The sequence below is a fragment of the Ambystoma mexicanum genome, chromosome 11, assembly GCF_040938575.1.
Source record: "Ambystoma mexicanum isolate Mex_15411 chromosome 11, UKY_AmexF1_1, whole genome shotgun sequence".
Lineage (NCBI taxonomy): Eukaryota > Metazoa > Chordata > Amphibia > Caudata > Ambystomatidae > Ambystoma > Ambystoma mexicanum.
Genome location: NC_090934.1, coordinates 1,098,359,248 through 1,098,386,361, shown reverse-complemented (window position 1 = coordinate 1,098,386,361; position 27,114 = coordinate 1,098,359,248). Strand labels below are relative to the sequence as shown.

Sequence of the window (27,114 nt, the reverse complement as noted above, 5' to 3'; positions counted from 1 at the left end):
TGCATGTTATCGGGGGCTGGCGTGAGATGTTTTGGACTCCTGTGCGCCATTTTGGGAGGTTGGCCCGCTGTCCCTTCGTGCTGACAAACCAGTCGGGCTCCTGTACGGTCTTCCGGGGTACCAGCAGACACACGGGTGAGCCAGAGTGGAGGTAGTATTTTGAGTGACGGTGTGCGGATGTCTCTTTTCTTCTTCATCCAAGGATTTCATTCTGAAGCTCCCATTCTCATGAATCACTGATGTTTTTGCACCTAATACCAGCTGTTCCGGTCTTCAAACTGAGTTCACAAACTATTGATTTTTTGCCTTCTCGTCCCAGGGTTTCATCTTTCTGTCTCCAACGATTTGAACATTGGTGATGTGGATTATTGCAAAAAAAAGTGCCCAATGTTGCTTCCATGTGCTGGCTCAATTACTACACTATTAATGCTTGGTTAGAAACATCTCCCTGGGAGACCCAAGTAGATTGCCTGGGTGGAGAAGGAGGGGCGCTATAGTTGGGGGAACCCCTGTGGCATTTTACTTGACCTTAGTGAGAACTATTTGAGGACTTGCTCCTCGAGCTTGCCCTGGGGTTTGCCCCTGCCACTCTCGCTGCTGGAGCAGCGCAACACCTTTTCTCGATGACCTTGTGCACTGGACTTTTCTCTGTCCCATGGTGCTCTCCATCTTCCCTATTTACTTTAACTGCTACTCTATCACCTAACCTACCCCTCTTTCAGGTCTTGGAAGGAAAATGTTCAAAAAACATCTCCTGTTCTCCAATCCAGGCCTGCCCATCGCTAACACCTACATCCACGCTTCTTCCAGGCAGACTGTCACTGACATCGTCTTTGTCGTTCACTCTCTGGACCTATGGACTCCCCACATGGTATCAGTCCTCTCCCCTTTCACCTTGTCATCCATCTTTGGTGGTACCAGATGGGAAGTACTCCTGGCATGCTTTTCATCCTCTAGGTGCATCATTAATGTCTATCAGAATGGTACTGTCATGGCCCAGGGTTCTCAGCCCAACCTCCTCCTTCTTGATAGGCGTCTTCCGTCTCAAACTTCCTCCCCTCTCCTGCCACTCCTCTGTCTGCCACCCCTCTTGCCCCGTCTCCACCACCGTTGGGCATCTCTCATCCCTGTATCCCTCGGAAAATCTTCAAAGGTGGCAACCAGTTTCACCTAGCTATCCTCAACTCTCGCTCTGCTTTTGAACACTCCTCTGATATCTGTCTCCGTCTTGAAGCCTTTGACCTTGATGTTCTCACTCTCACTGAGATGTGATTACCTGCCAGCTCTGTCACTGCTTTTGACACACTCCTCCCTACAAGACCCTCTCTAAGCTCAGGCCTAACTGGTCTGGAGGAGGAGTGGCCTTGATCTTCCCTGAATGGGTCCCTCCTACTATCATTCCCACTCAGACCTATTCCTTCTTCGAATGCCTCATCTGCAGGCTTGATGTCTCTCCAACCCTCTCATTGACTCTTACCACCATCTTCAGGGCCCCTGGCCCGGTCTCTCTCTTCCTCACTGAGTGGTCTGACCTCACCTCTTCTCTTCTTGCCTCCTCCTTCAAGCTTCACCTCCTTGGAGATTTCAATATTCACCTTGACTCACCTGACTCAGCCTCTGTGACTTTGATTCCCTCACCATTCTTCCCTCGGGCCCGACGCACTCAGCCGGACACACGTTGGATGCTCTCATCTCAGCAGACCTCCCCATCTCCAACCCTCTCACTATACCTCTCTCCTGGTCTGACCAGGCTCTCCTGTCCTCTCACCAGGATCTCTTAGCTCCCTCGGCTAAGCCTCTAATGGCACTTCCTGACTCCTTCTCCGTCATTCGACCAATGAAGCGAATGTCTGTTGCTGCTTTTGTTGCCACTTTCATTCCCCCTCCCACTCCTGCCATGGATTCCCCCACCGACTCTGCCCTTGATAACCATCACCTCTCTATCACCAACACCCTGGACATCCTTGCCCCTGTCATGAGGATCTGCATGAAGTCTGCATCCAAGCACAACACCTGGTATGACTACGACCTGGCCTCTCGTAAACGCAAATACATAGTTGCTAAGCGTAAGTGGCAGGCTTCAGGCACACCCTCTGACAAATTGGCCTGACGCCTGCTCCAAAGGCACTACAGACTCTCCATCCGCTCGAAGAAGAAGGCCCATTTCCAAGCCTGCAACTCTGGGGCCACTAACAACACGGGTGAACTGTTCAAAATCTGCAAGGAACTTGCCAATCTTACTGCAGGCTCCACTTCCCCCATTGCAATCCCTGACCCTTTGCACTTCACTGGCCTCCCACTTCTTAAACAAAACTCAGGACATACTGTCCTCACTCTCCTCTTCACCCCTCCCGCCTCTGCCCCCAGCTTTCAGGCCTCCCTTGGCACCCCTCACCCCTGCTTTCCTCTTCTCTCTCACCCATAGCACCGGATGAGGTCTCGAGACAAGTCCTCTCTATAAAAGTATCCTCCAAACAGGTGCTCCCCTGCTCCTCCAGAACCATCAAGGACAACATTGCCTCCCTTGCGCCAACCTTGGCATATTTCTGTAATCACTCCTTTGCCACTGGCTCATTCCTACTACCCCTCAAGCATTCCCTTGTGTATCCTCTCCTCAAAAAGCCCTGTGACGACCCCTCCTGCCCTGCTAACTACTGCCCTATCTCCATTACCCCCTTCCTGGGTAAACTCCTGGAGAAGCTGGCCATCTCACAACTGATCGAACACACTGTTTCTGTTGGCTGTCACCACAACAAGTAGTCTGGCTTCAGAGCAGCCAGAGGCACGGAAACTGCTCTCCTGAACACCTGTGATGACTTCTCTCAAATCTCATTTCAAACTCTCCTTCCATTCTTATCCTTCTGGATCTTTCCTCTGTCTTTCCCACAGTCAGTCTTGCCACCCTGACAAATCGGCTCTGTGAGACCCTTGGCATCACAGGCCTGGCACTGGACTGGTTGACCTCATTCCTCTCCGACCGACCTTCCCAGGTTCAATTGGGCCCTTTTGTCTCCCCTATCACACTCTCCACCTGCAGCATCCCTGAAGGCTCTTTCTTCTCGCTGTGGCTCTTCAACATCTACCTTGCCCCGCTAGCCCACCTGATCTCCTCACTTCCAGTCTTATGCAGATGACACGCAGATCTCTTTAAAGATTCCCTCCACTTCCTCCTCTCTCATCCCTGACTGCCTGACTGCTATTCAGGCATGGCGTCTGCCAATGATCTCTGCCTTAATGCCAGTAAGAGTGAGATCCTCCTTATTGGACCTAAGCTACCACGTTCCCTCTTACCCTCTAGCTACCCTCTATGGGTCCCCTTCCCTCAACCTCTTGTGAGGCAAAAATCCTTGGTGTCACCTTTGACTCCTCTCTCTGCTTCTCTCCTCACATTGCGGACCTTATCAAGAAAGCCCACTATCAACTGCCCCCCCTCAAAGGCATTCTCCCTTTCCTCACCTTCCCCCAGAAACTCAATGTCTCCAGAGCTCTGGTCCTCTCTAGGCTAAATTTTTGCAACAGTCTCTTCCCCAATCTTCCTTTACCCTACTTTCACCCCCTTGAACTAATCCAGAATAGGACTGCAAGAGTTATCCTTGGCCTTAAGCCCAGGGACTGCATCTCTCCAGCCCTAAAATCTCTCCACTGGCTCCCGGTCGCTGCTAGGATCAAGTTCAAGACCTTTTGAATTACCCACAAGGCTTTTTGGGACCTAGGATCCCGCTACATCCAACTTTCTCTCCCTAAATACCTCTGTGCTAGAACCCTTCGGGTCTTCTAGCTCCAACTCCCTTGATTGGGGGTAGATCTCTCTCCTCCTTAGGAGCCTCCCTCTGGAATGGTCTCCCTGCCCCTCTCATGCTCCAGCCGGATCTCCTTAAGTTCCGGAAGCTCTTCAAGACTCTCTTTTTCTCTTCTTCCTTCTCTCTCCTGCTAACGCATCTGACTGCCACAGTGACTGGCTGCCTTGTTTACCTCAGAGTTCTATTGGGAACCAAGACCCCCACGCCAAGCCCATCCCCTTCAGGGCACTTAGCTTGGAACCCTCACCCTCTGCACCCCTTGCAATCCCTGGCACTTGCCCACCTGTACTCCTCTTAGCACTCCCCTAACTAATGTGGCCCTCTGCCTCTCGTCCCCCTTTTCACTTGCACTCTCTCCTTTTGCCCTGCACTCTCCTCCCCATCCTAGCACTTCGCATTTTATGCAAACGGCCCCCCCAGCACTTCTTCATACTGCACTTGCACGATCTGAATGTCACAAGACCTAGTAGGACATTACTGTTATTTTATCCCTGCCCCCCTCCTTTTGTGTCTTGTGGCGCCTTGAAACACATTGGTTGTATAGGCGCCTTACAAATATCCAATAAATAAAATTAACTATAAGTCCCAGAATGCAAGACAATGTCAACCTTGTTAAGATGGATTTCTAAACTCTGACTTGGTGGGCAGAGGTTTAGGAGACCACCCTAGTTTAGTGGACAAGCCAGACCAATCTAGGTAGCTTGGCAGGCAGTCAAGACTAAGGGCCTCATTACGAGCATGGCGGAATGGGTTTAACGGCGCCGGTAAGGGTGCCGGTGCCGTTAATCCCGTTCCGCCCTATTACGAGGTTCCCTTGCGGGACCCGCTCTGAACGTCTGGTCAGACCAGACGTCTTTTGCTGGTCCCGCTAGGGGACCAGGGAGCTAATAACGGGCCCGTTATTAATGGGCCCGTTATTAGCTTCCTCCCCATTCCCATTGAGCTCTATGGGGGCTCGAATGGGGATGGGTATTTTGAATGAGGAATTACTGTGTCCTCCAAGGTTGGAATGGCCCGGTAATTCCTCATTCAAGGAACCCGGACCCGAGTTTGGAGGCAGCCATGCCCTTGTTAAGGGCATGGCTGCCTCCAAACTCGTAATGAGGCCCTAAGTCTCAGGAGGGCTGAGAGTGATAGGAAGCCCACAACGAGCACACACAGTAACAAACCACAGATTACTCTTAGACAATTGTATATCAAAAACATCTATACATTTATTGTCAAACCGACCAATTGACACAAGTAAACTTCAGTTATATAAACACAGTTACCACACACTTCTTATACTAAATAATATATATATATATATATATATATATACAGTACATTTTCAAATGCGACAAAGCACTAAAACACAGCCACAATCTGTAAGGAGAAGGGTGAGTTAATACACTATGAGTATTAGACAATTCTTCTGAGTCGTTCCAAATAATTTGGCAGTCCAGCCCTAAGAAGTGGGGAGCCTTGTTGCGCGATCGCCTGATCGCACACATAGAACAAAAAGCCTGTCTTCTTGAGAGAGCTGTAGCGAGTGAGGAAGGGGCTTGAATTGACAAAGAATTGGTTCCCACTATTCGAGTAGAGTCTGCCCTTGGCGGCAGGGCAATTTCCAAGAGGTGAGAATAGCTAGGGAGAGCAGGCTAACCCAGCCAAAAGCAAGTATCTTTTCAGGGATATTTGTGCGCAAAAGTGATCGGTTGTGCCAGGGGGCCACCGGTAAGTGATGCAAGTACTCACTGACCCGCAACACAGTCCAGACCAAACTTTGCCAGTTTAGTCGTGGTCGCTAGTAGGTTTGAGTCCTGCAGTTTCACTGCGCTTTGGCTCTCTGCAGCTACGGGATAGGATGACCGTCCGTGACAGGACAGTTGTCTTTTTTCAGCTTCCGAAATTGATACAAAAAAAGTTCTGGTGCAGCAGGCTTCAGGGCATGGGAGGGCAAGTCAGCAAGGCACCTACAGCGAACGTCACCAACAGGTAGTGACACAGGAATCACAGATGTGTGCAGCGTTACGCATTCTCCTAATTTGCGACCCATAAGAGCTAGGCCTATGAAATTTGGCAACAGTGGGCACAGGACCACAAGCAAGTGTTATTCCAAGTTTCGCATTTCAACTCAAGACAGTGGCGATTCTGCAGGATACCCCGAGGTAGAGCTGGACAGTTCACTGGATTGCCCAGCAACACTTCCGAAAGGGGCACCTTCAGTGGGTAAGCAGGGGGCTCTGAGAGTAGTTGTTCCCACTACTCCAAAGGGGCAAAGCTGCCTTGCAGGCGTTCTTGATTGATGAAGAAAATAGGGGTCCGATGGGACAGCAGAGGGCCCAGGGTGCCAAACCTTCCAATGCTTCTCTGGCGGTTTTACAAGCCTGTTTCTTCGTTGCAGGATACTTGGCTCCTTCTGTAGTTCGGGGAGAACTCAGGTGATCAACCTGGAATGGATGCAGAGCCCCTTCCCTTATCCAAGATTAGCTGCATGCCAAAATCAAGGACTTCCAATCGAAGATCTGCTCTCATGCAGCCATCCCAGTCGTGGACCAATCACGGCCCACGGTGGTCCCAGTCTTTCATGCCCTCAAGTGTCGATTGGGTGCAGACAGTCCCAACACGCTTCATGGGCACACACGCTTGAAATGCAGAATCCAGTGATAGAGATCGGTTTTCGCGGGAGGCTACATACCCAAACAAGGAAAACCCGGGTCACTCGACCTGGGGGAAGGCAAGGCACAAAAATGGCCGTAGGACAGAGCAAAAGACTTTGTGGCTCAGCCATTTTCGGACCTGGCCACAGTCTTAAACCAAACGTGGTAAACACAATGTGATCCTGTGAAAAGAAGTACAACACTTATAAAAAGTAACTGCTGCCACCAGTTCGTCCTAGGCACACTTGTACAATCACCAAACAATCCTTCAAGGGTGTCTAGGGCCATAAAACAAAAAGGACCGCAGTGCACAGTACTGGAAGGTAACATAGTTTCCCAGTAACGACAGTCTGAAGGATATGTCAGTTTCTCCATAACAAGTGAGCAAAAGCCCAGGGGAGTGCAGCTGAAGGCTAAAATAGGATAGCCAAACAAAAGCAGAACGTTTGTGGGGTCCACAAATGGAGGGAAAATGACACATCAATGAAATCTTTCCGAACACTCCTGAAAAATCTATTTAACCCCACTGTACTCTGTGATTTAATACATGCAATGAAATGAGTGTAATAAACTCATAGATATGATATGATATGATATGATATGATATGATATGATATGATATGGAGATTCTTTGCCACAAACCTCCAGCTCGTAATCGTAATTTAATCGATTTAATACAATATTAATACATGCAATCATATTAATACAATACGTAATCGATTTAATACATGCAATGAAATGAGTGTAATAAACTCATAGATATGATCTGATATGATAGATATGGAGATTCTTTGCCACAAACCTCCAGCTCGTAATCGTAATGTTGAAAACATTTGATTAGTGACTTAAAGCAGTGTTATTGTTTTGCATATCAAGAAAGAAGACGTCATGGATATAAACACATTTTTAAATGGGTGCTTTGTGTTGCTCACTTTAACTAGCACAGATGTGCAAGGTAACTGGTGTTTTGTGAGCTCTTTGAGTTGGAAATGTTCCATCATGCATATGAAAGGCTCTGCCACTGATACAAGAAGTTTGCTTGCAACCTGAGCACCCTAACAACCTGCAGAACCACCAACGCGGTGTGTGTGTCTGCCTAGCTGTGAATTGGGGAAACAGCCGATTCTATATTTGGCTCAGGAGAAAGAGAAAGCGACCAGGATTCATTTCTTGAGCCTTTGAACTAAAGGTACGCTATTTAAAAAGCAGACGAACTAGTGGTATGGGCAGCACAAATGATTTATATTACAATTGACTCTTCTCCTGGCTTGTTAACCACCCTTTCGGTGCGGTGAGGACACTGAAATAGAGGACGCGGTTTCAGAGAATGAAGGAACCAATGGCTTGTAAGCATATTGTAACAAATAAACTCCAGACCTATATTCCTGAATCTGGATAACCTCCACAACCATCCGGCCCCAATCATTGCGCTCTCAGCAATGAGTCACAGTTCCGGCGATGACAACGTTCATCCAAGAAACCGGTTATACCACCCGCTCTGCTCTTTGATTTTTCTTCTGTCATCTTGATGGTCCTTTGGCTGCTGGATGTTACCAGCTGCAGGGGCATGGGCGTTATTTTACAAGGGTGTTTGTCACCAGTCCCAAATTTTGTGGCACACCATTTTGTCCCACTTATTTGGCACAGGCCCCTTTCATTTAGATGTGATGTCCCCCCAACATTTTCAGCAAAGTTACTCCACTGGTAGAGGATGCTTTGTGTTTCCTGGTTTTAAAATGGCTGCTTCTGCGTTGCAACTATTAGGCCCACACGGTAACAGTAATCACCCAATAAAGTACTTTTACCATATATGGTTCTTGCTCTTTTACCACATGTGCACAGTACCTTTACTGCTTTTGCAGTGGACCAGATACCAGGGACGTCATTTAGGGGTCGCCAGAGGTAGCAACTGCGACCTCTGAGGTCTCCCTTGCGACCTCTGTGGTCTCCCTTGCGACCTCTAAAAAAAAAAAAATCCAAGCTCCTGGGCTGTGGCCAGCCCCATGTGGCTCTTTACTTCTGGAGTGGCTGGCTTTCTTGTTCAGGCCCCTTAAGAAAAAGAAGAAAAATAAGAACAGGAGTGCCACAAGTCTAACACCTTCTGCAATGAACCTAAATAAGAAAGAATAGGAATACCAAATAATGTGTCTTTCTGGAGTTCTATACAATAATTGCTAGACTCATTAAAGGTTTATTTCAGGCACACTTCAGGGGGTGAGTCACTAATTTAGTCTGTTCTTAAACACCTAAACTTATCCATTCATCCTTTTGAGGTCGATGAATGAGTCCCAACACAGGTTGGGTGATATTGGGTGTATATTTTTTCTATATGAAGCGCTTAAGCGTATGTGCTATATAAAAACACATCATTATCATTTGGTCATAGACATCTGCCTGCATGCACAGTAATTTGGTAATATGGGACTATTCACACTGATCTTAACGATACATATAGCAATCCATTCTTGTATGAAATGTACATCACATTATAGTGATATTGTAACCATATTTTTCGTAGTGTACAATGCTATGTGACGCCACTTCCTGTTTTGTCAACGGGTGAAAGGTTGTGTTCCATCGCTTCCCGCAATATCACTTCGGGGTGGGGTCAAATGACATCACTTCCTGTGATATCACCGGCGGGTCAAGGGTCGTGTGATGTCACTTCTGCTACCCCTGGCATTTTGGTGAAATGACGTCCGTGCCAGATACTTCGCTGAGTTCCTTTGTAAGGTCATGGAACTCTGAGGTAAATTGCAAATATCCTTTTTACGTACAATAGCGGGTATTTTATGTATATGGCTACACTCTGTCTGCTCCTTTACTACCTGGCCTCTTGTAAGTGATCTTGCATTTGCTGTTCCATATGATTAATGTACAACATGTTTGGATTTATAAAAGCTAACATGCAGCTTGTAATGTGTTGAAGAAATATTGTTTGAACAGTTTAATAAAATTCATTGAAAGAAACCTGATTTTTATGCTTTAAAATAAGTACAAATATGCTGATGCTTGTTCACAGGTGTTAAACTCCGGAAGTGCATACATTAAACAATATCCAGTAAATAGTTCCTTGTCAATTACTGTCTGTAACTTGTCACAGCTTGACACGCCTTTAAGTGAGCAAGTGACAGCTGGAGTTCTGCTCTGGGTTTACTCAGGCAGGAGGCATTCTGAGGTCACAGCTGAAGGGTAATCACTGATAATGCTTTGCGTGTGATGTCATTTTCTTATTATACGTTAGTTGAGATGTCACAGCTAGCCTGTAATAAGAACATTATTTCCAAGATTTTATACAGATATTGCAGGCTGCAATGTATTATGAAGGTAATTACTGCATGCGTGAATTTCTCGGTTGCGCGACGAGGTGGGTGCACAGGTAGTGAACCCAATCTGTTTTACTCAAATGCTGTGTTCTTTATTTTGAGTGGTTTCCTTGCATAGAACTGGATAAAATTCAGTTAGTTTATAGAAGCCAGAGAATTTAGGGGTGATATTAGACCCATGAAGACATCACACTTCAGTGAACATATCATTATCATGAGGTATGCTTCCGATGGCATTTTTACATGTTGCAGCTTCCTCTTTATGCATTATCGACTGAAAGCAAATGGCGAATTCATTGAACCGATGCTTTTACAAACCTACTTTCTTGTGCATATTTTATGAACCTTAACTGTCCATCTGCAGACATACATCGGGCCGGTGTTAATCTCGGTTAACCCTTTCAAGCAGATGCCGTACTTTGGAGATAAAGAGATTGAAATGTACCAGGGAGCTGTAAGTAACAGATTTCTTTTTTTAATGACTGTGCTTAGCACACGATGAACAGATTTCCCAAATATTGTATTGCCGTGTATGTGTTACAACTGACACCACAAAACTCTCCCTAGAAAAGGGCCGCTAGTTGTGCTATAAACTGGTGACTCTGTGATTTCGGCCTTTAAGGCAATAGGAATGCCCATGCCTGGCCAGTATGATCCATTTTTCTTTCCTCAATATCATTCTTATCTCAGCCTAATGCTAGCCCCCGGGAATGCTGGTCCTGTTTCATAGTAATGTGCATAGCCTTCCCGAGAATGGCTTAGAAATAATGCCCCAAGCCTAGATCAGTGGTCTGCAAACTTTGGCTAATGAGATGTTTTGGACCACAACTCCCATCAGCCCCAGCAAGTATAGTCAATGGTGGGGGGTCATGGGAGTTATAGTTCGAAACATCTGGAGAGCCGCAGTTGCAGACCACTGGCCTAGTCAAACATGACCTTCGGCCTGCAGACATACTGGGAAGTTGACGTGCAAATAGGGCATGAACATGTGTCATTCCATGTACCTGTTAGATACGGGTTTGTCAAACATTTGATTGCCTTTATCCCCATTTTCCAATAACCGAGATTGACAACGCTGTGGCCCTGCCACTTCGGTTCTGAGGTTGCCGGCCACGGCCATGATGATCCCCACCTTAGACTTTGACTTTGGAATGACAGAAAGAGGGACATGAGAAAAACATCATGGCACTGGCTGGCATGGATAATTGACTCACCTTCTGTTGGGAGAGGTGGGGCCAGTCTGTGCTACAGGCCCGGGATTCTGTTGTGACCTCAATCGGGAAATCCGCATGGTACCCGATTTGAAGAAGGTAACCGAGACACCTCCGCGGGAAGTCTCTGAACTCTATCCCAGACCACAGTGCCACTCACAGTTGTGCCTTTCATGATCAAGGTACTTTCTCCTCGGCATCTCATTGGCTGCAGTGTTTTGGATCATTGCCCTTTTCTCACAGTATGATGGACGCCCCAGCTTCTCGCCACAGGCCTGTAATCTTAACGCAGCACCCACCGTTCTTCCCCAATGACATTGGGGAGAACGAGTTCTGATCCAGCAAGCCACCGCCATCACCAGACATGTACCCCCGGCTGTAGCAAGGGCTCCCATGGAGTTAAACATCACCCTGCCTTTAAAGCAAAATAAGGCTGTGCGCAGCATGATTAGCAACAGGATTGTGTGCACATATGTGTGTGCTTGAGGACGACCTTAGTTTTTAGAGGCTCCCAGCTCAGGCTAAGGTGGTTGTGTTTCTCTGTAGTTATTTTTTATTTGATTATATTGTTAATTTATAACACGCTTAATACCAGCGAGTGGTTTCAAACCTGTGTTGCGCCGCGTTGGCTTGCTTCCCAGACAAACGCGTTGCCCCTGAGCTATCCTCCCTCCCCTGGCAGGAAAATCACCCACCCCATTACATCTTTTAGTGGGGGGGTGTTTTTTTTGGGTTGATCATTTGTGTATTGATCCTCTCCCCAAGCAATGTTACCAACATTTTGCAGATTGACAAGACGAGGGATTCATTTCCTTTCAATGATAAATCCTTTTTGTTTATTTGAACCCTTTTTACTGCTATCCCATGGGAATCCTATGATTCCCAAAGGGGAAAAGCGAGAAACTTGAGAACGGAGACCGTGTCATCATTCAAATGCCCCAATCGGCTGACAAGTTGAAGTCAGGCAATCTTCAATCCCACTCAGTCAACATTATGAGAGCCAGCCAACATCATGAGACCCAGCCCATAGCCTTAATGTCTCCCTCTCAGACAGCACTGCTGCCCCTTCTTGTCGATCAAGGTTCACTATGTTCCTCCTTGCAAACCTGTCATCTTGTGGCCCACAGTTATCACAAACGCCTGGATCCAACATGGGCACTTTAGTTCAACCCTTTTACTGTACCATATGCTCTGTGACCTTTTAGGATTCTCTGCTTTAACGTCAGTTGTCCCATCAATGTGTGACTATTGTGTTTATGCCAACAATTAAGTTCAATCTGCACAAGGTACAAGCCACAGCTAACCTAATAAAGAACAATGACCCAGATTCTGCTGTGCTGACACTAACTCCCTTCTTGATTGGCTTTCCCTACCGTCTAGGCACAGTACGAGAACCCGCCGCACATCTATGCGCTGGCCGACAACATGTACAGAAACATGATCATAGACCGAGAAAACCAGTGCGTCATTATCAGGTAAGCGAGATCCAGATGTGTGCTTGTTGCCTGCCAGGAAAAGGCGGGATCCAGTTGCTGCAGCTAAGAGCTGGAGCTACTGTGTCTGAAATGGGGTTCCTTTTCTGTCAAGCTGATACTCGCCCGTGCAATTGCACACATGTGAATCCATCCGCTTCAGTGGCTTGTTTCCCGCCTTGAGTGAGCTGTGAATCAAAAGGTCCTATACACAATTAAATCGTAAATTGCTGATGTGTCTAGTATCAATGGACATACAGTGTAGACCTGTTCAGTCTCTTTGCAGAATATTCAGGGATGATGAATATTTCTGATGGGGGCATTGCCTGAATTGGCTGTTGTCACAGAGGCAAATCCAGCTCTGCCTGGGCGAGTAGTCTGCTTTTTGGAAGGATTGTCCCCACTGTGGTGTAGCCTACTCCAGTCGTGGTCATTGCTTTTACTTTAGTTTGGCAGAAGTCCATTTTATTCAGATGGGTGGTCCAAGGCTGCCAGAAGCATTTGGTGGAGAAATGGACGTCAAGGACTTGGCTAGAGTCCCCGTGGTGAGTCATCTGCTACCCTTATGGGTTGAGAGGGGGACGGGTGTCGCCGTCCTTTTCAATGTCACCTGCATTCCGCTCCCCCCCACATGCTGGGAGTTTTAGGGAAACCTGCTGGAGACCCTACCAAAATAAAGCAAGAATAAGATGAATACAGCGTTTCTTTCTGTAGTCTTTAGTGGCAGCGTTATACTGGTTTAGTGTCTGGTGTTGACCGAGCATGCAAGTGGGACGGAATCTGCATGGGCCATGCACCCTTGCTGATCGGTCCCCGTCCAATGGCCATCCGACCTGTGGTGCCGGCGGCACTTTCCCATAATAGATCTTTCCAACTGGAGGGTCATTACCCATCACCACCAGCTGCTGTGTTTTGGTAATGTGATGTCCATGCCACCTGCCAGCAGCCATGCCTTTTCACAACTGCCTTCTGGTAGCCACACCTACAAACAACTGCTCCATTTTCAAATTCCTTCTCCTAGACTTCAAACCTATGCACGGGCTGGTCTCCCCTACCCAGGTGACTTTTTCTTCCAGTACTATCCCTCTGGTACTCTCTGATCTCAAGGGCATCTAAACATTGCCGTCCCTTCTTCCACTGTGCCTTCTCGCTTGTAGTCCCATGCCAGTCCCCCACAAGATCCTCACCACTGTAGCAGATCTGGAAACCTTTGTGAAACACCTCTTCTCTTTTGAAGCACCCCCTTGCTCTTGTCGTGTCATCTTTCCTCCCCAGTGAACTATGGTACGTCTTCTTACTAGTGTTAAGTCTTGCATTAGAGCTGCGTAGCTGTCAGTCTGTATAGACCCCGTCCATGCTCCTAGACCCTTCTACTCCATCCACCAGTTTCTGTAGCATCCTTTATGCTTCTGCTCTCGCCTTTCTAAAGCACCCAGTATTGGGATTGCTTAGAGGTGTCGCTAGGAGGTCTGGGGGGGGGGGGGCTATAGTCCCTGGTCTTTTGGTTGTAGCCCAGGATAGAAGCTCAGAGGCTACAACCAAAAGGATAGCTAGCCCCGAGTCCCGACATCAGCGTAGCCCCGGATCCTTTCCAGACATGCAACGTTGCTACAATAAGATGGTATCGTTGTTATGTTCGACTCACTTCACCCTCTTTAGTAAATAGTCCACTCATTTGTATTGACATGGCAATAGTGTGCTCGAGACAGATGCTCTTGGGAGATTTAGTATTCCCATAAATACAAGGGATTGTGCGAATCTCACTCTGTGTTCCGAGAAGAAGCATGATCAGGTTTTTTTTAACTCTGGCTTTGCCGGGTGGGAATGGGTTGCCATTCGGGGCAGGATTCAGCAGGAGACAGGAAAATCCGCAGGACTGCATGGAAAGGTTGGGGGAAGGAGATGCCTACATGCGTTGTTCCTTTCTCAGGCACCCTCTGCAATGCGCATGAGATTGAGAGGCTGGGGATGAAGCAGCCAAGAGGGTTCGCAGTTGGACATGAGGTGACAGATAACATTAGGAATGTTATCCAGAAAAGGCAGCATGTGCAACTCTGTGTTGAGATAGCTCAGTGGTTTAATGTGCCTGCTGTGGACATCTGTGTGTAATACACAGGCCATTTTGTAATGTGAGCATAGTCTATACAATGAGTACAATCTATCTAGGTAGGAGACGGATCAGTTTGTGGTCTGCAGTATCAACCTAGTCAATATCTCATCTCTTGTGCCTGTTTGAAATTAAATGAATTTGAAAAAAGCTGCAAATATAAAACTTACATGTCTGCACAGCAGCAAACACTAACTAAGGCACAAGGGCAGAGTCACTATTCTGGCTTCTTAACACATAGCCCAAAGTTCAACACAGAGTGCTCGACTATTTTCTTGTTGTCCTCTTAGTCAAGTTTTTTTTGTGCTGTTAACCTCGGCACACAGGCAGTTGTTAAGTCTGGCTGAGTGATAGCTCAAAATGGTTTGTAATCCAGTGGGCGCGCCACGATGGTTTGTGCAGCGTCACATTGGTGACTGGGGGCAATGACCAGAAAAACACAGAAAACTTAAATTCCAGGAGGTTTATTAGGGAACTATAACAGTCCATGGGCAAAATTATAAACGGGGACTGCATAAAGTGCAGTTGTGTCAGGAAAGGTTGGTTGTGGTCTAGCTAAGATCGCAGAGCAACTAAAAGTTCAATAGTGCATTTCCTGCAGCCTTATAATGTGCTGGGGTTCCCTTCCTGATTCTATAGTTGCTGATGAACAAGAGCATTCGTAAGCAAGATATCTGGCTTCCCAGTATCTCACACTTGCCTTCTCCTAGGCTTTCTTGGCTGGACATCTGTAGTACTGCTGTTCACGGGCTAATCTCCACTTTCTTTCTCCTCTTCCTTGTTCTGTTCTTAATGGTCACTGGTCTTACGTAGTCCTCCAGGATCTCTGTCTTCTGCACCTCGAGGCGCTCTACCTCTGTAGGATGCCCCTGAATCTTTAGTGCAGGGAGTGAGGGCCTTGATGGGCAGAGAATGAGGGTCTTGGGGAGCTTGCCTGCTAGGCCCCAAAGTTCTGGAAGAGGACCCTGAGAGTAGGCCTGGAGGTTGGCCAACTACTCCAAATCACGCTCCATTGGTTCTGTTACATTTTGCCACCCCCTCAGCAGCTTGTATCCCACTCCTTTGATTTCCAACTTCTCCAACCAGAAATTGCCCAGCTCTTCTTGTAATAATTTCATGTTACCCATTCCTCCATCTCTTGTCTTAGCTCCTGCACCAACTTCTCCTCCTGCTCTCCCTATCATCTTCCTGCTCTCCACGCCTCAACTTCATCAACTGCTGTACCGGCACTGTGTTCCTTATCCCTTCGTAACCATCGCTCATCACTGTATTCTACTTTCAGCTCTTTACTCTCTTCCTTGCTCTCTTTGCCCCTTTGGGCACCTTCTCGCCTTCTGCTACAAGGTTCCTTGTCATTTCATCGCGGGATGTTTTTTCGCAGGGTTTTTTACCGCGATTCTTTTTCTTCAAAAAAACCCATCGATTTTATTTTTGTAGTGGGGGTTCCCCACCCCCAAAACCCCATTTTCTAAAAAATTCAATGTTTTTTTTCAAAAAAGAATTTGCGGTAAAAAACCAAGCGAAAAAACATCCCACGACGAAAGGACGTCGTACCTGCTATATACACCCTGTTCTGGGGCCAAAGTCTCTCTCTCTCTACCGCTCACCTCTCCCTTCTCTTGGGTCTGGGGTCTCTTTCCTTTGGTCTCAAGGGCCTCTCTTCTTCTCACTGAAAGCCACCCCTCTTCTGGGGTACAAGGGGCTCACCTTTTCCGCACAGAAGCATACTATTCTTCTGGGGTTCAGGGGGCTCTTCTACACCTCACTGGAGCAGACTCTACTTTTAGGGTTCAGGGCGGCTCTTCTCCTCCTCACTGGAGAACACCCCTCTTCTGGGCTGAAGGGGCTCCCCTGCCCTGGTGCTCTCTGGCTTACTCAACAAACTCCTCTACTCGGCTCCCAACCTAAAAGACACTAGGCCTCATTACGAGTCCGGCGGTAACCGAGGCGGTAAACCGCCTGGTTACCGCCGGACTCGTATTACCATTCTGCCTCCGTGATACCCCGGAATTACCGGGGCATTACAACCCCGGTGTCCCGGGAATTCCGGAGGCGGAATGGTGTAAATCCCCATTCCCATTGAGTCCTATAGGACTCAATGGGAATGGGGATCATGGAAACACCGGCACCATCTCGTGATGGTGCCAGTGTTTCCTCATCCGCCTTTAGGCGGGCGGTGGTAACCCGCCAGGTCGGACCTGGCGGGAACGCCACCTCCCGCCTGCAGGACTCGGGATCGGGCGGTCTGGAATTAACAGTGGCGGCCGGTTTACCGCCACTGTTATTTCTGGACCGCCCAACCTGTAAAGAGACCCACTGTGTTTCTTAGCCTCTGTTATAAAGCTCTCGCAAATTCTCCCCTTGTCTGGGGCAAACATTTGAATTGATTGAATGATTACCTTCCCATTCCAAGCCAGGCAAAGGAAGTCTTTTTAGAGCTTTTCATGCAATCTTGGATTTCTTTCAGTTGTCTTCCAAATGCCGGAGCCGGTGTTTGTTAGCTGCTCTGCTCCTGCCTTGTCTCCTGGTTTTCCCCCCTGAACAGAATGATTTTGGTCAGTTTCTGATGTAAAAAGGCCATGACAATGGACAGGAAGACCTCTAGTAAATTCACACCTGAGCAAAAATAATGTTTCCTTTTGAGGAGGGGTAAGGAAGTATTGCTCTTTAAATACTGCAACTGCAGGGGAGGAAGAAAACCATTCTCCTCTACATACGCTGCTGTTGTGGGGGGTGGCATTGGTTAGGTTTTTCTCTTCGAGGATCCGCACTTGTTGTCTAAGGGAGTGCACTGGATGTGCTAGTGTTTCCCCATTGTGTATCTTTCCATGGATATCTGAACGACGCTCCGAAATCTGCTCCGGGTTTTGGATCTCTGAACCTGATGAGCCTTGGGAGATGTGTTGAATACCTGTTTTCTTTGGGACCTGGCAGTTTCTTATTAATTGCTGTCTCAGTGCGTTTGGGGGAGCAGTTCAGGGCTGGTCCTGTCAGTCCTACTCTTCGGTGAATAAGGGACGTGATGTGATGTTCTCCTATGACTTTGCTACATTACTGATCTCTAGTGACCAGCCTGGGTTTCACAAATGGTACTGCCCTAATTGGTAGGGGGCACCTCATCACGCCCGTTTTGCTGCTTTTTTCCACAGCATTTGTAGGGGGGGCATTCTAGGGCTTGGTAGGGGTTGGGAAATGTATGGGGCAAAAAGAGGCCCATTTAATAACACTCTTGTAACAGGACTGGCAAGCACATTTATTTTAAAACATTAAACCCCAAAACAGCGCACACATTCCTAAGCATAAACATTACAACCACTATATTCATCCACTTCTAGTCTGCAGATTGATCCCACACACTAATATATAGACGTTGATGTAAAGTGCAAATATTCATGGCGTACCTTATTAACACTTGTGTCAATGAACATGAATACCTTGATTTCCTATGTACATGTTGCAGTCCCCCAATACCATTTCAGGACCTGATTAGGATCACATATTACAAGCTACCATAAAAATAGTCACAAACATTTAACATGAAGACTCTAGACAAATGTATATATGTCCAAAAAAAGTACCTAATTACACCATGTCAATATTTCATATTCCACAAACCTGTTTATTGTGTATTTGCAGTCTAAATTTATATAGGTCCTTTGCAAACAATTGCGCATTGCCCATCATAATATTCTAAATAATTTGTAATGCATTGGTCATTGGCTTACAATACACCCATCAATTACAATAAAGTCCAGAAATTCTAATTCTGATTTTGGTTTATTTGTACCTGGGGGGTCAACCTCCCAGCCAGTGAGGAGGTTCAGAACGGGGCCTTTACCACACCGGTAAAGACCCTGCTCTTAGCCTCCTCAGAGTGGGAAGCTGCCATCTTCGCTAGCCAGGAATCAGGTACGTGCACTCCCCACGCCCCCTGCATCCCCAGCCTGCTTTTCCACACATTGAATCCCCCCGCCTCCTCCACACTTACCTTGTGCTGCATTGTCCCTTGCTGGCAATGGCAACAGTAGTTATGTTATGTTATGTTTTAGTTGGCATTTTTATAGTGCTCTATATATCATTGGTATGACCTCAAAGCGCTAGTAGGTTGAATGCCCTCGGAAACCGAGGTTCTGGTCAGTAGAGAGAGGTAGAGTCATAGGGTGTGTGGGTGCACCAGATATGTGTGCATCTGATGTAAATGCCGGATGGTAGCTGCATCCTAGCCTTAGGTGTGGTGCTGAGGATATCAGTTGGATGTGTTCAGTCTGGTGGGTGGACACCCAGACTGTGTTCTGGCTGCGTTTAGGCCTGAAGGACGCATATGTGAGCAACAGGGCTGGAATGTGCTCGGCTAGCTGCGTTTTATTAGGGTAATGAGGTGTTTATGGGGATGTATTCGTATGTGAACAGCTAGGCCGAATTAATCAGGGGTATAGCTGTGTTCTAGTTGTATGATAGTGTATAGTAGAGAGTAAGCGTAGTGATGTGATATGATGGTTATCTTTAAGGCGCCAGAGACCAGGCACGTGAACAGGATGGCAAGGAACACAGCAATACACTGACACATAGAGACAGGGGGCTGGGATTACAGCGACAGGAGGTGGGGATATATAGCAACAGCATGGGAACAGGAACGCAGGGTACACAGTGATACACAGGCTAACATTCGCAATCCTGTCAGGGTCTGGCGCAAGTTAATGTTCACAATTCCAGCCAAGTGTAGCATTGTTAACATTCACAATCCTGTCAGGGTCTGGCGCAGGCTAACGTTCACAATTCTGGCTAAGTGTGGCATTGCCAATATTCACAATCCCGTCAGGGTCTGCCGCAGACTAATGTCCACAATTCTAATTGCCGCAGGCTAATGTCCACAATTCCAACCAAGTGTGCCATTGCCAACATTCAAAGTCCTGTCAGGGTCTGGCGCAGGCTAATGTTCACAATTCTAAGTGTGGCATTGCTAACATTCACATTCCTGTCTGGGTCCGGCACAGGCTTGCTAAGTGCAGCATTGCTAACATTCATAGTCTAGTATAGATCTGGGCAGGCGTTTCACAGCGTTCCCGGCCCACCTCTGACTACTGAATGGCTGCCATGGAAAGAGAGAAGGGACTACGAGTAGTAACCTTCTCCCTGATCCATGGTGGACATATTTTTTGTAATTTTATTGCAAGCTCTAAAAACACAAAGACGCTGTTTCTCAGCTTGTCATAAAAACACTACTAGTACCCTGGTACAACATGCCAGCGTACTAATAGCAATATAACCCTTGTAGAGGGGAATTGCCGGTGAGATAATGCCCCGGGACACACGTTAAAGCACTGGCTTCAGTCTGGCTTCTAACTTCTGCCCCGGGGCATTACCTGACCGGTAATGCCCCCCTCCTCGGGTTATATTGCTTAGGTATTCCCAAACAAGTTGCCGTCTAAGGTATCCGTCGATTTCATTGGCGTTTGTAACAGTTCTAGGTCAGAATTATTCCTGCAAACGCTTGCTTTGGTATTCTGAAAGAAATAAACAACATTTATCGTTAATGCAGTTTGTATTACCCATTGTTGAGCTATGCAATAGCAACTATATTTCCTCCAAGCGGTTTTTTAAAACTTCTAAAGGAACACATTTTTATTTCATCTTCCATATTGCCTAAATCCAGTACTATTTTTTTCTGAACTACACAGGACTATAATGTGGGAGTACTTATGTAATGACACTTTTCCAAAAGGTTTCCTTGTGAGAAACAAGCCTACACTATTTTTGGACAATACACATGTTGTTATCCAGTGGAGTTGCATTGCAAACGAATGTGGGCACGACTGGGTAATCTTGATAAATCATAGCGCAAAAGAGATTTCAGAAAAAATAGTAGTGGATTTAAACAATATGGAAGATGAAATAAAAAAAATAATTCCTTTAGAAGTTTTTAAAAAACGTTTGGAGGAATTACAATCGGAGATGGTAGAATAATAGAATAGGGAGTAGCTGAATGGCAGAGGGTGTTGTAGAGTGTAGAAGGGAGTAGTGGTGTGCAGCAGGAAGTGGTAGTGTTGTGGGAAAGGTAACATCAAAGGGTGGAGGTGTGGCATAGAAGGATCGAGAGACATCGGAAAACCGAGGCATTGAGGGAAGACCGTAAAGGCGGTTGGAGTGGGAGTAGGAGAGTAGTGAGAGGAGAACTGCAGATAAGGAGAGGCAATGGAATATGTGGGCATGATGGAAAGAAGCCCAAGTCGGGCAGAGTGTCTGTAGGCCACAATCCCGTACCCTTTAGAAGACTAACATTTTGATAGTGTTGGGAGAGTTTAGAAAGTCCCAGAGGGAGTATAGATAGAGCGCATTCAGGAATACGGGGCTTGATTGATGGAAGGGGTGAGAAATAATTACCCTGTGACTGTAGTGTAATTCTCAGGGCATGCAGCAGGAGTTACTGGAGGCATTAAGTTCCCTTAAAAAGCTGTGGTCTGAGTGTATTTGTAAGCTGTTGTTTGTTGAGTTTCAGAACTCAATGGCCCTCATTACGACCCTGGCGGAGTGGGTCTACGCCAGCGGTATTCGCGGCGGACCCGTCCGCCCTACTACGAGATCCCGTAGCGCCATGGTGAGTTTTCCACCCGGTTTTTCCGGGCGGAAAAATCCATGGCACTACGGGACCTCGTCGTTAATTACGCCACCGTAATTTACGGTGGCGTAATTAACTCCTTCCCCACTCCCATTATACCCTATGGGGCAAAAATGGGAATGGGGAAGGGTAAAATGGGGATTGGGGATTTACCGCCCCGCCAAGGTCGGAATGGGGCGGTAAATCCGCCAACCCCCATGGCGGTATCGGCAGCTTTCCGCCGTGCTCCATGGTGCATTTTGCACCACGATCTCCGCCAGGGTCGTAATGAGGGCCAATGAAAGTTTATTGGCTTTGTTGACTAGTTTTAAACCGTTAAAGGAATGTCTCCCCCCCAGTACCAATAGACCTATCACTGATGGTACAGACTTACAGGGCACTGCCAGTGAACTATCAAGAGTAAAGGGGGGTTGTAAAGAGCAAGACAGTATTCCTGTTCCTGGCCCTGTCGTTAGGCATGCCCATCCAGTATGTGATAATGCAAACAATATGAGAAGGGGGTCGATCACGCCTGGATGGGCACTACCAATTATTGGAATCAGTGACCGACCGGTGGCGCACCATACCCCAGCTAGGGCGAGTGGTACTCTACCCAAGGATAGGTACCATTCTCGAGTTGGAAAACGAATTGGAGAGGACTGGTGATGTGATAGGGCTCTTTAAAGGATCTACCCGTAGCCACACTGCGTAATGTGCCTAGAATGCGGCACGGAGCATGCGAGGCCCAGGATTCCGTAATTAACAAATGCATCCATTGGATTAGATCAGTTAAGGGGTGTGCATCTATTATTAGGGAGGACATTGCTGGATGTGTTTAAGGGCGCCAAATAATGACAGAGCCTGTATCCAAATTAGTTTGTATACCAGGGACATAGCTGAAGGGCTTTTGTCCATTGACTTTAGAACGTACCCCCCTGAAGGATCGGAAATTGTCCTGAGAGCCCATTCCCCATGAATACTCTCAATGGTTGGTTTCAGGATAAATGCCCATTCGGACGATCAAATATCAGGGAGCTTGATAAATCTGGTCGAAGCCTTACACCAGGCAGAGTGGTATCTGGAGCTTCTTCGTTTGCCCGACCTGGCCTACCATGTAGGCCCCAGGTCTATCGGGGCCTGGGGGCAGGGAACAGTAATGGGCTAGAGGGGGTAGATTGACTAACCAGTGATGCATGGGTGCTAAATCTGACATGTTTTGTAAAATGTTGTCATGGAACATTGCAGGTTTAAAGAAAAACCTGGAGGAACCAGCCTGGTGTGAATTCATCAGGAATCCTCAGGTTCTATTGTTCCAGGAAACATGGGCGTCTACCAGGGTTGAACTCCAGGGTTACCAAGCCTATCATATCATGGCCCAGAAGGGTCCTAGAGGTAGATCTATGGGTGGGTTGCTAACCTTGATGGATCCATCTCTTAACTGGGGTGTTGTCAATCGGCCGACTGAATCACCTGATTTACATTATCTAGAGATTCACACTATTGAAGTCCACTCCATTATGTTATTTGATGTCTATAATAGACCACATGCTCCCTCCCCCTAGCCATAATAAATACAATGTATGAATTAGTATTTTGACAAGAAAAGCCCAACCTGACAAAGAACCATCACCTCATAGCTGGGGACTTTAACCCTCGAATTGAGCCCCTGAAAGAACAGGAGGGATTGTGGGAGGACCAGGATGAGGCCTTTGATATTCCAGCTCTGGTCGCATTTCCCCCTAGCAAAATCCATTGTTATTGTATGGACACCGCAAATTTATGTTAATGACTAACAAGCCATTAATACACACCCTGTTCCAAATAACGTTGGCGCTGGATCGGCTGAAAGCCCGTTGTCAATGACAGTATGTTGGTTTCTTCTTCAATGAATATCCAACACTTTTTAGATTTGAGAAGATTTGGTTTATTTATAATTGTGCCAATTGGTCATGCATGTTCCTTGGTTAGCATTGAATGTCACTTGGGTGACAAACATTCTAATGTGTACGTTCTTCACAATGCAAGTTATCAAGCTATATGCTTAGGATTTGGGACACGTGTTTCAACCAATGGTATTTCTCAAGGCAGTTGAATATTTGGGGATATCCCGTGCAGGTCTCAATGATGATGATGTTTGGGAGTGGACTGCTAAATAGCATCTTGTCCCGGTTGGGTTCAGTGAGATCTTGTGGTCTTGCGGTGATCTTCTAGTTTTAGAAGATCACCGCAAGACCACAAGACCCCACTGAGATGCCAGAGCAGATGCTATTTAGCAGTCCACTCCCAAACATCATCATTCAGACCAGCACAGGATATCCCTAAATATTCAACTGCCTTGAGAAAGACCATCGGTTGAAACACGTGTCGCCACTCCCAAATCCTAAGCATGTAGCTTGATAACTTGCATTGTGAACAACGTACACATTATCATGTATGTCACACAAGTGACATTCAATGCTAACCAAGGAACATGCATGACCCAGCACTAACGTACAAAATAGTTCAAATCCCAGCAAAAACGTATACTTAAACCTTGGATTGCAGGAGCTCTGTCCATTTGGAATCACAACCGAGAGCAGAGATCCACAGTTCCTACAAGCTCCAACTCCTTCTCACGTACCGTTCCAAATAACTTCAGCTTGATTGATTATATTCTGGTCTCTGCGCGTGACTGGCTGTTTCTGATTTTAGGGTCCGTGAACGTAATGAAAGTGATCACAATGCATTGGTTATTGCCCTTTGTTACCCTTGGAATAGTTCTTTTTGGTGGGATGTCTGGCACCTTTCTGGTGCAATTACAGTGACAGGGCATGCCTGCAGAATTGTAGAATGGGCAAAGCTAATCGCTTTGGAAAAAAAATCTAATATCTACGCAGCTGCCCTCCCGAGTGTTGAGAAAATCTGTGAGGAGGGGATTTCCGATTCAGAGATTATTAATGAATTTGATATATTGTTTAATGCAACTAACCCACATGTTACCCTCCCCAGGCTAGCTGTGAAAAAGCATGCTCTTGTTAAAAACAGTTTATACGATGAGGATTGTAGATTAGCCAAACATCGGCTTTCTGGCCCACCAGTAGACAAACTGCTTGACCGCTCTTGTGGAGCAGACTATAAGACTACTGTTAGCGCTAAGAAGGGGTCTTATGTTAAAGCCAAATGGAACAATCTTATGGAAGCATATGCAAGGAAGCACTGTGTATCCTTTTGGAAATTGATTACTGATGCAGAGGTGAGGGGTAACACGGCCTTGTAAAATTGCATCAAGCCTGCAGCTTGGCACGTTCACTCCTCAGAGCTGTATGTGGAAGGCACGAACACTGTGATATGGACAGTCTGATCCCGAATGACATTAAGGTGGGGGGCTTACTGCTTTGTCCCGAAGAAGTAGTTGAAGCAATAGCATCCCAGACAGGTGGTAAAGCACCTGGCCCTGATCGGTTGATGATTGACGTATTTAAGGATGGACCACTAGTCCTTCTGAAACTTTGTAACTCTTGTATTAGTACAAACACAGTCCCTGAGTCTTGGCGATCAGCCAAAATCGTACCAATCTATAAAAAAGATGGAAGGGACGGTCCGGTGAACTATCGCTCGATTTCCCTGCTTGATAGCACTGGGAACACGTTTGCGAAAGTTATTTTAAAGCATGTATAGAGTTGCACCGATGATAATAACATTATTCATTCTTTGCTAGCAGGATTCCAACGCTGTAAATCTACGAATGATCACTGCTTTCACCTGTACTTGCTTGTCCAGAAATATACTGTATTGATGAAGGTTACATTGTATGTCGTGTCGTATATGTGAATCTTAAAACTGCTTTTGACGCAGTGCCAAGAGACCTCCTTTGGCATGTCCTTAAAAATAGAATTGTACAAAAAACAAGCATGTACTGCCATACTATTTGGGACGCAGCTTTGTGGTATTTCAAGTATCAAGTCAATTACGAAGGTTGAAAAAAAAGTGACCTTAGGTGAAAACATAGTTTTGTGCAGACCGAACCAAACAAGATCGATTTGGAAAGACAGAATAAAATCAATAGTTCATTCTTTCTAAATTGGTCCTAAAACCCCTCATACCTACATCAAACTGCATCTCCACTGACGGCCTGGACCTCCCCACCCGCACTTACCTTGCTCCATCGGCGCGGTCCTGCTCTCGGTGCATAGCCATTTTGTGAATGCCAGCTGCTACCTGAAGCGCACAAGAGAGCGCGCAGGGGCAGACATCCACGGTCAGGCGTGGGACGTCATGGAAGTAAGGTAAGTGTTTGGGTGTGTGCATGTGTGTGTACCCGTCTGTGAGGGAGAGGTGGGTGAATGTATGTAGTGGGAATGGGAGGGGGTGGGGGCTCAAGTTAATATTTAATGAATGGTGTGAGTGTGTGATGGGAAAGGGTGGTGCGGGACAGGAGGGGGTGTGAAAGGGAGGATCAGGGGGTGAAATCCCCTGAATACCTTAAAAACCAAGTTCACAGCGAGGTTCGGGGCCCAACGTGATATTACAGCATTTTGAAAGCGACACCAAAACAACCAAAATAAATAGGCCTTTTTGGTGTTCGACCTATAAAATGCAGTAATATCACATAGAACCAAATACATTCATTAAAAGCTTTCTCATGTTACTGCAGAGTACCCTGAACATTTTATTACAATTTGAAACCGACATCTCCCCCATTTGCTGATGCGGCCAAGTTGCGCACCCTGCTGTATTGGCTTCGCCTAAATGAAAGCGAAGGGCCAGTGAAGTATAGGGAAGCCTGTCCATGTGAAGAGCTTGGAGGGGGTGGGGAAGGGGGGGGTCGCCTCTGCCTTGGCTGAAGCACGTCAAGGACACTCTTTCCAAGCTTGACGAAATCGCTCTAGGGATAGATCCTGCTAGTCTTGATCGAATTGCAATTGGTAGAGTACGAGGGCCATGGTTTCCTACACAAGAATAAAGATGGTAGATGGGAGAAGTACATTGAAACTAGGACCATGTATTTGGCTACCAAAGGAGATTTTTGATATGAAGGTTTCTTGCTAAAATCAGCCGGCCTCTGCACAGGCACTATATATAGCTTTAGGTTGGGAACCCTCAGGGTTGCCTCATTTACAAAATCATGGGGTTTGGGAGGCACAAGCATGTGCACCTTATGTAAATATGAGGAGGAAACCACGGCCCACTTTGTTTTTGTGTCCTAATCTTAGTGCATTAAGACAACAATATATAAAGCCTCTCTTCAGGATAGCTGAAGGACTGGCGTATTATAAACATTCTAAAAACATGCCCATCGTGCTAGTGGCGGCAAAGTACCTATACCGGGCATGGTACGCAAGATTACATTTGTCAATAACCCATGCAAGTTGATTTGGGCCGATAACGAAGTATAAGACTGTGTGATCTATTCTCTTCTCTCCCATGGGCTACAGTTTTGTTTAACGACGTAGGCAGCACATTTGAGGCTGGAAATGATTTTAAATAAGGGGCTGCGAGGTATCTCTCCCCTTGGGTACTTCAGACATTGCTGAATAGTCATTTACCAAACCATTTTATATTTTTCCTTTTTAATATGTGCATTTTATCTGTTATTTTATGGAATATTGATGAAAATTGATGTATGTGTTGTGTAACTGTTTTGTGGCATGCCTCATTGTGGGCATTCGTGAAATATGTATTTTGTCTGCTAATTTATAAAAATGGTGATGAATTTGTATGTACTGTATAACTGTTTTGGACTTTATGGCTAAAGCCGAATAAAGTATGATTGATTGAGAGCACATTCTGCCTTTAGCTTTTAATTCCAAGCTAAAGTAAGATCATAATAAGTATCTACTAATCCAGGAGTAGGGACACCCGGGTTATGGAGGCAGTGCTTTAAAAGATGAGAGAGGGACAGCCCTATGGCCTATTCAAATCTATCTTAATAGAAACCCTTGAACCATCTCAGAGCACTGGAACATTCTTTGAGCAATCCAT

The 27,114-nt window shown here is 46.5% G+C and overlaps 1 protein-coding gene across 4 annotated transcripts in view; it reads left to right on the top strand.

Moving 5' to 3' along the window:
• The window catches only part of MYO1E (myosin IE), a 933,795-nt gene that overhangs the window by 253,620 nt on the left and 653,061 nt on the right, over window positions 1-27,114 (top strand). For all 4 annotated transcript variants that reach the window (XM_069624389.1, XM_069624388.1, XM_069624387.1 and 1 more), the window contains exons 3-4: window positions 10,133-10,222; window positions 12,360-12,454. In XM_069624389.1, the coding sequence (XP_069480490.1) occupies window positions 10,133-10,222; window positions 12,360-12,454 (185 nt within the window). The remainder of the gene's footprint in view (window positions 1-10,132; window positions 10,223-12,359; window positions 12,455-27,114) is intronic.